Raw genomic sequence first — 12,127 nt, 5'->3', positions numbered from 1 at the left:
AAGCGTGTTGCCTGAAGAGTGTAGCTGAGGTTCAAAGGGTATAGGCAACAGCTGGTTATACAGAGAGTCACTTGTCACTAGTAAGATGGAAAGGGGCCAGTTTGAGGAGTTCAACCTTCAGGAGCAAGGAAGTGAGAGCGGAGGAAATCATTGGATATTGATTTGGACTCTGAAAGGCGGTACACAAAGGATAAGAGAGAGTGCCTTTTTACACAAAAAAGAGGGGGTGTGCCTATTGATGGATGTGCCCATATTGGCTGTCAAGGGAGGAAACTGTCTGAGAAATCCAATTCGGCTTGGTATCAGAAGATAAGCCAATTCCAGTGCAAGAGTGCATTTGTGGTATTTAGGTGAATGAGCTTCATTTTACCCCTCGCTGCCTTGTCTATTTCCAAATCGCTCCTTAATTGACTTCCTGATCAATCACACACAGACGCACACATACACTTTATTGTTTTCTCTCTGTCAATCTACAACCATGCAAGTGTGGAGGCTGGTTCTACTTTTCAATGATCACCATTGATAACCACAAACTCAGCTGCAAGTTACTGCAGTTTTCTAGCCAGTTTAACACAAGCATCTTAATTTGTGCCTTTTTGAAAAAGCAAAAGGTTGGTTACTGGAGTCAACATGAAGTGGAAAGATTGCTGGTCTTATTTCCAATGGGAGTGGAGACCAAAACTACTGAAGTCTGATTTGACCTTCTCTCTCCACTCAGTACAGTCGTCCGTTGTCCGTTAAAAAAAGGTTTCTACTATAACCCTGACAACGGAATCGCTCCCTACTTAAGTGCTTTAAATTGCTCTAAAAAAAGTATTTTACCGCTCAACTTGGATGTAGATTTAATAAGTTTATTAACAATTCCTAAGATATATGGTCAGAGGAATATTTGCAGGACACTATCTGTATTAGCTATCTAGCTATTTTGTGCATTACGGCGACCTTAAACCTGCCCATGCATTCTGAGTAAGAACAGTGTCTTAATGACTAAAATGGAAAATAATCATGACTGTTGGAATCAAGTTTGAAAAACACCTAAACTTCGACAACTTTCTGGACATTTGGACTTAGACTTTTCTCATGACGAATACTTGACTGCTGGCAGGAGAAACACAGGTGTAACTAATCACATGAACTATGGCTATGCCGCATTCAAGGAAGCTAGCGTGCTTATTAAGGTTATTATGAGTAACACCTGTGTCCTTGTAGGTAACAATAAAAATCTGACAAATTCCATTGCAGCTGAGCTTTTTCTATTAAAGCAATGAGAAAACATGAAACCCCCTTTGCAGCTAGTTAACCTGGAATATTTGTGTACAGACAAATGGTATCATGTGGCAAGTTGCCATGGTCTCCAAGGGTGTACTTTATGTTTTAACTTTCAGTTGATGATTAAACTTTATTTGGATGGCAAGAAAAACTGTTCTGCTTTCCCTGATAAGTCCCTGTAAGTTTTCCTTGCCTGAGTCACGTTTCCCGAAGACACTCAGCATATGTGCTAAATGCAAAATTAGCTTTCTCTATGAAAGCTCCACTACTGCTGGCACAGGAACCTGTGCTGAGATTGTTCACAGGTTGAAGCTTTGCAAAGCGTTCAAAAAGACAGCGGATCAAAGTAGGGGCGCCGGTGGTGTTAACTTGACGTTTAAAGTGCTTCCTGTTTGAGTAATGTAACACTGGCATCAGTGTTAAAGGGGGTTTAAGACAACACTGGGACACCCTTAAAGCCCATGACAGTAGAAAGTAGAGCCCTTGGATTAGCTATTGTGGCTAAAAGCATAAGGATCTTCTTTCACAGCAACTTGTCAGCCAAGCTTATCTTTTTTTACAAACTTTTTGCAAAGGGAGCATGTTATGGATGACTATTTGGCTATTATGTTTTGGTTATAAGAAATAAAGAATGCACAATCAAAAAACAAAACGGGCCAACTGTTTCCAACTTTCTGGCTGTCTAACTGAAATTCCTGGGAACTGGTTCTAACTTTGATGGATTGGCCTCCCTGAGATCTGTGTGTAGCCATGGAGACAGCTGGCATAATCCCCTGCCAACTGTCAGACGAAACATCGTGCTCGCTCCAAGCCTTTGAACCTAACGCTCTTCCACATATCTCCTCCACTTTGGATCGTCATTTGGAAATTCAGCGTCAATTCCTGTGGCTTTCCCTCCAATACTTTTTTTTCTAAATTCTCTTTCAGTTTATCCACTTTCTTCCATCCCTCCTTCTCTGCACATAAACATACAGTATTAAGCTCCAAAGCCTTGATCTTTTAACGTTGCCATTCATTATTAGCCCTTGTTTTATTAATCCCAGAAGTGTGTGGTCCGTCTGTTGACACTCTAGTGTGCAGTGTGTTTAAAACATGTCAGAAGGAACAGCAGGATATGGCTGACTTCATACGTGCACTGTTTAGTGCCGTGGCCTGACGCAAGACAGCAGGGGATCAATCTTCTGGACTTTTCTTGTTAAAGTCCTGTCCAATTGGAACGGCTCATAACTCTTCACGGCATACTGGGCTGGGCTATTGCCAAAAAGTAGACAAAGGAAAAGTGACAATTTTCTTGCTGAATTTGCTAAATATTCTTTAAAATATATACAGTAACAGTGACACGCGCATGGAAAGGCCTTCAAAGGTTTGGACATGCTGTTTTTGCACAAGACCCATCCAGCAGCACGCATATGATGCATGAACAGTGACGTGCTCAATTGTGATGGAAGGTACAATGAGGCATTCGGTCTTTTTATTCTCCAGCTCTGTAATTTGTTCTGGATTCTGCTGACTTGGCGCAGTTCACCCAAGTCATCAGACACTAGCACTGTGTCTGCCATTGAGAAGTCTGACTTTGATAGAGTGACCTAATTATCCCATAGTTTTCTCCATGAAAGTCGTGCTGCTGCTGCTGGCACAGAGACCTGTAATGAGATAGGTCACAGGTTGAAGCCTTGCACACTGTCCACCAAGGCAGCTGATCAAAGCAGGTCCACCGGCAGTGTTAACTTGACATTTAAAGAGCTTCCTGCCAGGGTAATGTAGCGGCATGTGTTAGGGTTAGTGTAAATGGGGAGTTTTGGACAACATAGGTATCCTTGATGCTTTTCTAGACCCAATTTGATATTTACTTATAAACTTGAAAGAGATTCATCAGTTTTGTGCTAAAAAGATCATTATGAACAATTTAAATTTTCCAAGTACAGACATTGGCACGTAAAAGTGATGTAAGGCCCCATTTACACTTGTTACTTCAAATGTTTTTATCTAGATAAAATCCAGATGGAAATTTAAGATGTGACGTAGCCACCGTTGGCTAAATCAGAAAATGTGATTGCTATCCATTATGGCTTTCCCATGCTACAAGCAAATCAATCTCGGCCCTACTCAAGCCCAAAGGTGAAGTAGGAATGCAGTCAATGCACCTTAAGTCCTTTGGGGACTGAGTAAATATAAAATAACCAGGTTCCTTTAGCATTTCAGTTCAACTACCGGTAATAACACTTGGCAATAACAACTTCCTAAATACAAATCTTTCAAAAGTCAAACTTATCATGGATCAAATAGCGCTCAGGATTCGGGATTAAGGACATGACGCTCTGCACTTTTAAAGTTTTCTTCTTGCTCTCAGGTGACATTTTTGCTAATTCGTTATTCAGATGATCAACTCGTAAACTCTTGCCTATTCATGAACAGATTGCGTTCATCAATTGGAATCGAGCAATGTACAACAAGTGTGTGCAGTTCAGATGGTTTGCTGAATCCAACTTGAAATACTCGTACAAGCAAGACTACTTTCTAAAACAGGTTTAGGAAGAAGAAAATTCTTGATTGAGGTCCAATATCTTGATGTGCCAGAACGTCTCAACATTCAATCCATTTGGCATTCCAGTATACCCATGAATGCAAGCTAAACGAAGAGCATGCAGCAGACCTTGCAACACAGGGCATCATTTAACAGCCGAATGCTTCTTCTACAAGATAATTGGCTCAACATTCATCAAGCCCAAAGCTTGTTACACTGAACTTAATCAGCTGCGCTCAATGGGACAAATGAGGAGGAGTAGAGGGAGGAGTCCATTACACTTTAATTGTCTTCCCTCATCTTGCATTTGACTCCAGGTGAACTGAACACATTGAACTTTCAGTAAGAATAAAATCCAATAGGTGTTGAATATGGAGGATTAGGTACCAGAAGAAACCCTCCATCTATTTAAGCTATTGTTTCTATCTGGCAAACTGTATTTGGTTTAAAACATTTTGGATGCACTCAGAGTAGTGACTCTAAGTTATCTTCTATCATTCTTCAGTCAAGTAAATGCTTGAAGTCCTTGACCCTTTTTGCATTCGTAATACTCCCATGTCCTTAGAGTCAAACATTTTAAACCCCAAATCTAATTTGCATTGAGAAACAAGCTGTCATTCATCACATACTTGGTAAATAGCTGGGGGTTTGTTTAAAGAGGACCTATTATACTACTTTTCTGGTCTTAATTTCTTGTTTTACACTGCTATAGAGCAACCTGACACGAATCACATCACAAAAAACTATGTAGATTTTCGGGAAGCTCTTTCTCTTATTTTGGCGATCCAGCACATCCTGTCAACACTTGAGTGTGTGTGCTTCGGCAATCTCCGCTCCCTCCGCCTGTGCATCGGCCATCTCCGCTACCCTCCCCCCCCCTCCTGCAAACCCCACTCCGTTGTGATTGGTTACCTTCCTTCCGGAACACTTTCAGTGGCGGGAAGCGCGAGCATGGACCTATAAGGGCGCGAGGCAGACGCGAGGCAGACGCGAACAGGGAAGTGACAGCATTACCATACATGGAAACATCCGCGTGGTGACTTCACGAAGTTTTATGCGACGTCACGAATTATGAAAGGGTAGACCGCTTTGAAGACGTGACTTCTCGACTGGCTAGAATAGTGTTTAGTGCTCTGCACAGACACCCCAGACGGTCAGCAGGGAATACGTCGAAATGCATGTAAGTCATTATTTGATAATTTAGTATGGTTAAGCATGACTATGAATCATCATAACAACGTTTATAGGTCATAAAAGTCAAAAAGCATCATAGGTCCTCTTTAAGCCATTCACAATCTGAGAGCATAACGGACAAAGACATTATATTCTTATGATCCTGGCATGCATTCTGCCTTCCCAATAGGCTGCAGTGCTAACACCACACCTTCCTTTGTCTCCATCTATCACTTCCTAACTCTCCCTCTCCGTCCTACCTTGTCTCATTTTAGACTTAATCTCAGTCTGATTAGGGAGGTAATAGGATGAGAAATGGAGTGCTGGATGAAGCGCACCTGCCTCCTCTCCTACATTGCAGCTGACTTGCATTTCCCTGTTGTTTGTGGCTGCTGTGATGAAGCGGTCAGGTAATGTTATGTTTAGGGGGGTTGAATCTTTTGCCCCATTGTTGAAGAAATGGGACCTTTTTTGAACTGAATAGAAAATTCCACATGCTGCATTGTTGTCCACCAAGAAACCTCTCTGCCGACCATCCGACTCAATGGCCACTGCCTGTACCCTCTGCAGCAGAATATGATATTTGAGAAGCAGAGTTGTCTGTTCCCAAAGTGCTTTGAGGGCAACAGTAGGTGAGAAAAACCTAGAACAGATAAAGGAAAGGAAATGAGAGCATGGTTTCCCTCTCGATATGCCACTCCCTTTTGTGTTCCCATGCGTCGCAAGACGTCTGGCTCATAATCGGGGAAACGATTGCCCCCGTGGCCGGCCTCAGCACATAACGAGCTCCCTGCCGAGATAACCGTGGCCGGGGCAACAGAGGAGGGCATTGCCAAAGTGATAAACGAGCCAGATGTGCTGCCGCTGGCGGGCTGGCACGGGGATCTCGGCCAGGGCTATTGTGTCTGGGCAGAGAGGCGGAGGCTACTGTTGATATGACTGCTTCCATGAGTGATAAACACACAGGGAAATTGGATTTTTCATAACGGCCTTTGACAAGCACTGAAGGTGATGAAATATTTCTGGCCATAATGCAACAGACAACAGACAGTGCTTGATGCATTTCAGGCGGCGGTTTCATTTCCCAGGCTCTGTTTCGGCTGTGTTCACAAACGCTGAAAGGAAAAAAGAGGAACGCTGGATGATACAGTCTGAACAAATACTGCATTTTTAGACAGCTTGAAATGTCTCAAATTTTATTTGATCTTTTTTAAGTTTCAGGTTTAGAATAAAAATTGGCAGGAGGAGAAAAATATGGTCCCTAAACTAGGCAAGGCAAGGCAAGTTTATTTATATAGCACAATTCAGACACAAGGCCACTCAAAGTGCTTTACAGGGGCAAACCAATTTCATTTCAATTTACCATTGAAAAGCCAATCTTTTTGTATCTTCCTTTGTTTATACAGTGCAAAAAAAACTGTAAGCTTTATAATACTATACAAACTCAAATGACCAATCATAGCCAACAAATACATCCTTTTTACATGAATTTGTTGTCAGTGAATTAATTTTTTTGTTGAATGGAGTTGCCATAAAAAACATGTGAATCCTACGTTTGGTGAGATCCAAACCTGATATAGTTTCAAAGGAAACGTGGACCAAGCCAATGAATAATTTATTATACTCTGACAGAGTGGGATAGAATTGTTCTAACCAAACTATGTTGGAAAAAAGAATAAAACATTGGGATTCAAAGAAAAGTCATGGTTTGTGATTGCATCGTTTTGTTATTTCCCTCCGTTTTCTTGTCTCTGGTTGGCATTTATGATTATAGATTCCTCTATCCTCATCATCTACGAATGAGTTATATCCTTTTACCTGCTGTGTAGCTGCTCCAACATGATTTAGTAGTTTAAAAAGATGACTGGGTACAATTTGAAAGACAGCTGTTGTTTTGCGTCTGCCAAAATCTAGCACAGACGTGCGCACACACACACACACGCACACGCACACACACACACACACACAGGCTTCACTACTGTCGGGCACCAGGACGAGAAACCATCATAAGTCCCTTTCTCTGATCTCTGTGGGCTCATTCACCACAGGTCCTCTAATAACAATTGTGGGTTATCCTTCTGCCAGAAACTACTACTGGAGAAATTACCCCACCGGTACGCTAAAACTCCACACAATATGGTAAGGCTGTGTAAATAGGACAGTCATTCACAAGTCTGCAATGGGCTGGGAGTTTTGCATACAACATAAAGTTCCATAGGACATTTGTTGTGTAATACGAGGACATAGGGAAACAAACAGGTATTTTTAGATGTTTCCTCAAGAACAAACGGCTATAAAAAGAGACATACACACCACTGAGAGCCACACCGTCCTTGCTCACTAAACCCAAGGGGACTTTTTATTACTGTGCATTTTGCATTTTACGAGGGCCATCATGTTGGCTAAGGAGCAGTTTCTCTAATCCAATGTGGAGTGCCTGTGAGAGGAGGTTTTCCAGTCGATCGCTGAGTCCCATTATCAAATGAGTCACTCGCGTCAAGGTTGTCCTCCTCGGAAAACCTGAGTTTGGTGACCTACAGAGGAAGCATGGTGTCTGTGTGTGTGTGTCTGTGTGTGGACAGATTGCCCGTTAAGTGGACCAAATCATCATACCGAGTAGGATGTGTTATTGTTTTTTTCGCGTACCTTTTGTCACCTTCAATTGATGAAATAGCGTTTCCTGTGCAACTGCTATTTTTATATACTTTTTCTTTTTTTAACACAAACATACACAGACACGCACAATGAGGCACTGATCCTAATCTAAAATGTCCTTGCGTGACTGTGGGTCTATTTACTGCAGCAAACTAAAACTTCCCCTCTGCATTTAGTTTCTTCCTGTTTAGCGGATGACAAATGAGAATAGCTTTCTTTTCATGCCCCGACTGCGCACCGGCAAACAGTTTTCCCAATTACACTCCTAATGAAAAGCAAAAAGCAAGCCACACGCATACACACACACACACACAAACACACTTTCCAAACCCAAACACCATACAGGGAGCATTAGCAACTGGCTCGAGGAGATTTGCCTCGGACAGAAGGTAGAGGAAACTGGAAATGTAGAGACTCAAGACAGGAGCCAGTGAACGCATCATAGTCCCACTTGGCATTCCATTCATTTACCTTTCCAAGCAGGAGCAGAAGAGCCTGGCGAAAGCGGAGCCTCTGGAACACAAAGAGGTCGTACACAGCTGACACGGCCAGCACCGTCACCCCTTGCTCCTTCCAAAGCATACTGGCCGCTGCACAACACAGGCTGCCCAGCAACCAGGCCCAACAGCAACAACCCCCAGTCTCATGTCGGTCCCCACGAAGTCCGCAGTGTCTCATGTAGCAGAGGAGAGACAGCAAGAAAAACAATGCGGCGCCAACGTCCGCCCTCCCGACCACACCGGCCACCGCTTCAGTGTGAATCGGATGAGAGGCGAAGAGAAGGCCGGCGAGCAGGCTCCAGGGCCCGCCGCCGAGGAGCGGGCGACTGAAGGCAGTGAAGAGGGCGGTGACCAGTGAGTGTAGGGCCACGTTGAGCAGGTGGAAGCCCCAGGGATGCAGGCCGTGCAGGGCATAGTTGAGGCGGAAGGAGAGGGTGCAGAGCGGACGGAAGGACTTGTGGCTGCCGCTGTGGGTGAGCAGCGTGCCCCAGAAGTCGTCATACAGCACGTTGGTCCAAGGAGTCTCAGTGAGGAGGTCCTGGTTGGTCTTGATGGCTCGGCTAAAGGAGCAGAAGAAATCTATTGTTATAATGAGCTCGTCAGATAAAATTGTGACTATAGAACATAGTGATTACTTTAAAAGGTGAAGTAAACGATTTATTTATGTTAATACAAGTGTTAAACCGCTCTTTATTCAGTGATCACTTATATAGTGTGCGCGTTTCTTAAAGCCGATCTCTCTTGTCACCTGCTCAGCATGTAATCCACAAATAAACTTTTCGGGGATCCCACTACTGATAACCAATCAGAAGAGAGAACACTACAAAACGGCAACCGTCTCACTGACGGTGCATTTGCAGAGCGACAGATGGGTGAATGTGTATGCGCCTACAATGGCGGAGCAGATAAAAATCCTTCCCAATTACTGTTTTGATGGTTTTTATCATGTTTTATCACACTTACGGATCTGAGATTATGCTAGATATTTCGCTTATGTGGTGACGTGGGGAAGAGGCAGGGGACTAACTGCAGTCACTGACAGGAAGTTAGCTAAACTGACCATTCCGCTTACTGAACCTTTAATACGTTTTTTATTCAAATGTATTTTAAAAAAACATATTTTTAATATTTTCTACTGATTCACTTGACATTTTTGTATATAGTATCATTCATTAAGTTCTTAGGTTTACATGTTGTGTTGTTGATGCATTGTTAAGGTGTGAGTTAAGAGAAAAATAAAACTGTTATTTTGTGATATATTAATGACATTGTTAGCATCTAGGTATGAACAAATTGTTTCCTCTAAATACTTTTCTGTTTGGATAGCTTAAAAAAGCACACACATGCTGCGTGCTTCGTCTTATTTGGAATAATATGTTTCCCATATGCAGATAAACCACATGAGTAAAATGTCATAGACAAATGAACTGAGGACGCCAAATGTAATAAACAGGCCACAGAGAGTGGGATTAAATACACAGATGTGTGCGCTGTTGCTCTATCTGCCTCCCACACACACACACACACACAGCATGTACATATGTCACAGGTACCCCCCCCCCCCCCCCACACACACACACACACACACACACAAGTACAGGTGGGGTTTCACACCCCTGAAGCTGCTGTGGATTCTACTAATTAGTAGATCATTACTGGGGGACTCGAGCTGCATTCATGTAAACTCATAGACTGCAACAAATGAGGTACACCATGGGGATTCAAAATGATGAATGGAAGTTACATCGGCTCAGAGCTGAGAAGGAAAATCCCATGCAAGATTACAAATATATAATAAAAATGTTTTGAATAACAATAATGCTGGCATATAAACAGTATTACACACTTGTTTTCAATAATAAATTACAACTGAGCAAATTTTTTTTCCAACTACGCAACCTGAAGGAAGCAGGTGGAAGGAAGAAAAACTAACAAACAAGAAAAAAATTAGAGAAAGGGAAGTGGTCGGAAGGTGTTTTCCCTATCTGGTACATTAACAGACAGCTGCTGACATGCTAATTACAACCACAGTGATAACACTTTATCCTGTCCTCCCAACTCAACACATGCTGATTCGATCCAAGCCACATACTGAATTTGCATAATGCTAAAAACGAAAACTTAACATAAACTTGTACTTGCAAGATGTGATTCACACTGACTGGTCTAATGGCAAACTTTTGTTCCCCCAGGCCCTGATTGCGATTAGCGCCGTCACTGTGTGACAGGGGGTCAGCCAAAAACTTCCTTTGTCTAGAGATTGTAACTGTAAAGTACTGAGTGAATAATGAAGAGGGGGGAGAGAGAGAGAGATCAAACTGCCACCAAGCACTAGACCAGGCAAGGTAGAACGGAAACATTGACTATGAGGGGGGGAGAAAAAAGAAATGCACCATAGATGAGAAATTGGGTGTCAAAGTGTGAATTGCTCAAAGTGTTAATCCAAACTGGAATAGTTTTTCCGCTTTCAAGTTTACAGCCCTGTCGTCGCGTGAGCTGTAATAAATTCCACCATTTCCCAGGATTGTTCTCCTCCGCGGGGCAAGTGTGTGTGTTTCTCATGCTCTGAGTCGCATCTAGCCAACTCTCCCTTGTCCGATTAATATCCGAGGACCCGGTGCATTACATCATTCAGTTTACAAACGGCTTTCCTTTTCTACAGTAGTTCCACAGTGAGCTATTATTTATGAACTGTTTTTCAATCCCAGTGCAGTGTGGGGTGTGATATTATGGTGGGAGGACTATATGGATATATACAGTATAACTAAACGTACATTGAAACTTAATGATTATCGGCATTGAGGGTTTTATTGATGCTGTAAATTACAGCAATCTGTGATCATGGCCATGTTTTTGTTCAGCTCTCTTCTCCCTATAAGACACAATCAAATGTAAACATGGCTGAATTCACCCTCGCCCGGTTTCCTTGTGTCCCTTGGCACGGCTTGGATCTCAATACTCCATGGTGATAAATAATTTAAATATTCAAATGAAGCGACGGCCACTCATCTCCCTCCCCTGTTCCTGCCCGGCATTGAAGGATGAAAAGAATGCATTAGTGAGGTCTTTTGGGAATGGGTCGAAAGTACTGGTGTACTAGTGTGTGTGTGTGTGTGTTTGTTTGAGGACTAAAGGAATAAGTAGCTATATGCGAAGGTTCCTGTTTTTGTGAGTATGTGCACATGTATGAGAGGGTGCGACGGCTTCATTGAGAGCTGTCGCTGCAGCAGTGCAGATAGAGTGGTCTCCCGTAGTGATTGCTCTTACAGAGGGGGGTCTTTTGTATTCAGCCACCGTATGTGGGGCATGCAGGCAGGCTGCGAGGCACTCTATTCACAATCCTCAAAGTACAGGACGGGTTTGGTCCTTTCAGTTTTCTTCTCTCTTTTTGGGGTGTGTGTGTGTTGGGGGGGGCTCAGAGGGATTTCCATCAGAGGCTGAATAGAGACATGAGGGAGGGATTTTTTGTTGTTGCTTGAGGTCCATTTTGTAATGGGGTGAGGTCTTCTTTCACCTGTCTACTGCTTTTAACCAAAGAGAAAATTGGCTGTCTTTCAGTGTTTGGGTATGTGTCTTTTCAATATGTAAATGAGGCCCTCCACCACCTCCACAACAGTGATCTCACCACCATGATTTGCTTTTTTACGTGTTCTGTGGGCTGCCGACAGACCCACACTAGGCCTCTTATAGGGCCAGGAGTAAAATATACAAAAGGGACTGACAGGAAATTGTCCGTGCACTTATTAATGTGAATCCAAGCAAAAGCCATTATTCATTATTATACTACATCAGTCACAAAGGAGGAGATGTGAACAAAGGGAGGAAGATAAGTTAAAAAGGGTTTCTTTCATATTGAAGATGACAGCTAAGGTGGAGAAAAATCTGCCGGCAGATCTTCCAGCAACTATATAAAGAGTTGGCACACCCAAATCTGTCAAGACGTTCTTTTGATTGCATTTTTTCCGTTTCTATGTTTAGCACAAAGGGAAAACAATGCAGATTTTTG

General features: G+C 42.8%; 1 protein-coding gene across 1 annotated transcript in view; it reads right to left on the bottom strand.

The window, feature by feature from the left end:
* tmtc2a (transmembrane O-mannosyltransferase targeting cadherins 2a) overlaps window positions 1-12,127 on the bottom strand; it is a 54,698-nt gene that overhangs the window by 20,662 nt on the left and 21,909 nt on the right. Inside the window, exon 2 of the mRNA XM_080051205.1 lies at window positions 8,093-8,681. Within this exon, the coding sequence (XP_079907331.1) occupies window positions 8,093-8,681 (589 nt within the window). The remainder of the gene's footprint in view (window positions 1-8,092; window positions 8,682-12,127) is intronic.

The sequence above is a fragment of the Ammodytes marinus genome (genome assembly GCF_949987685.1).
Source record: "Ammodytes marinus genome assembly, chromosome: 22".
NCBI lineage: Eukaryota > Metazoa > Chordata > Actinopteri > Uranoscopiformes > Ammodytidae > Ammodytes > Ammodytes marinus.
Note: the sequence above shows the minus strand (reverse complement) of the source record. Positions and strands in the feature narration are given on the sequence as shown.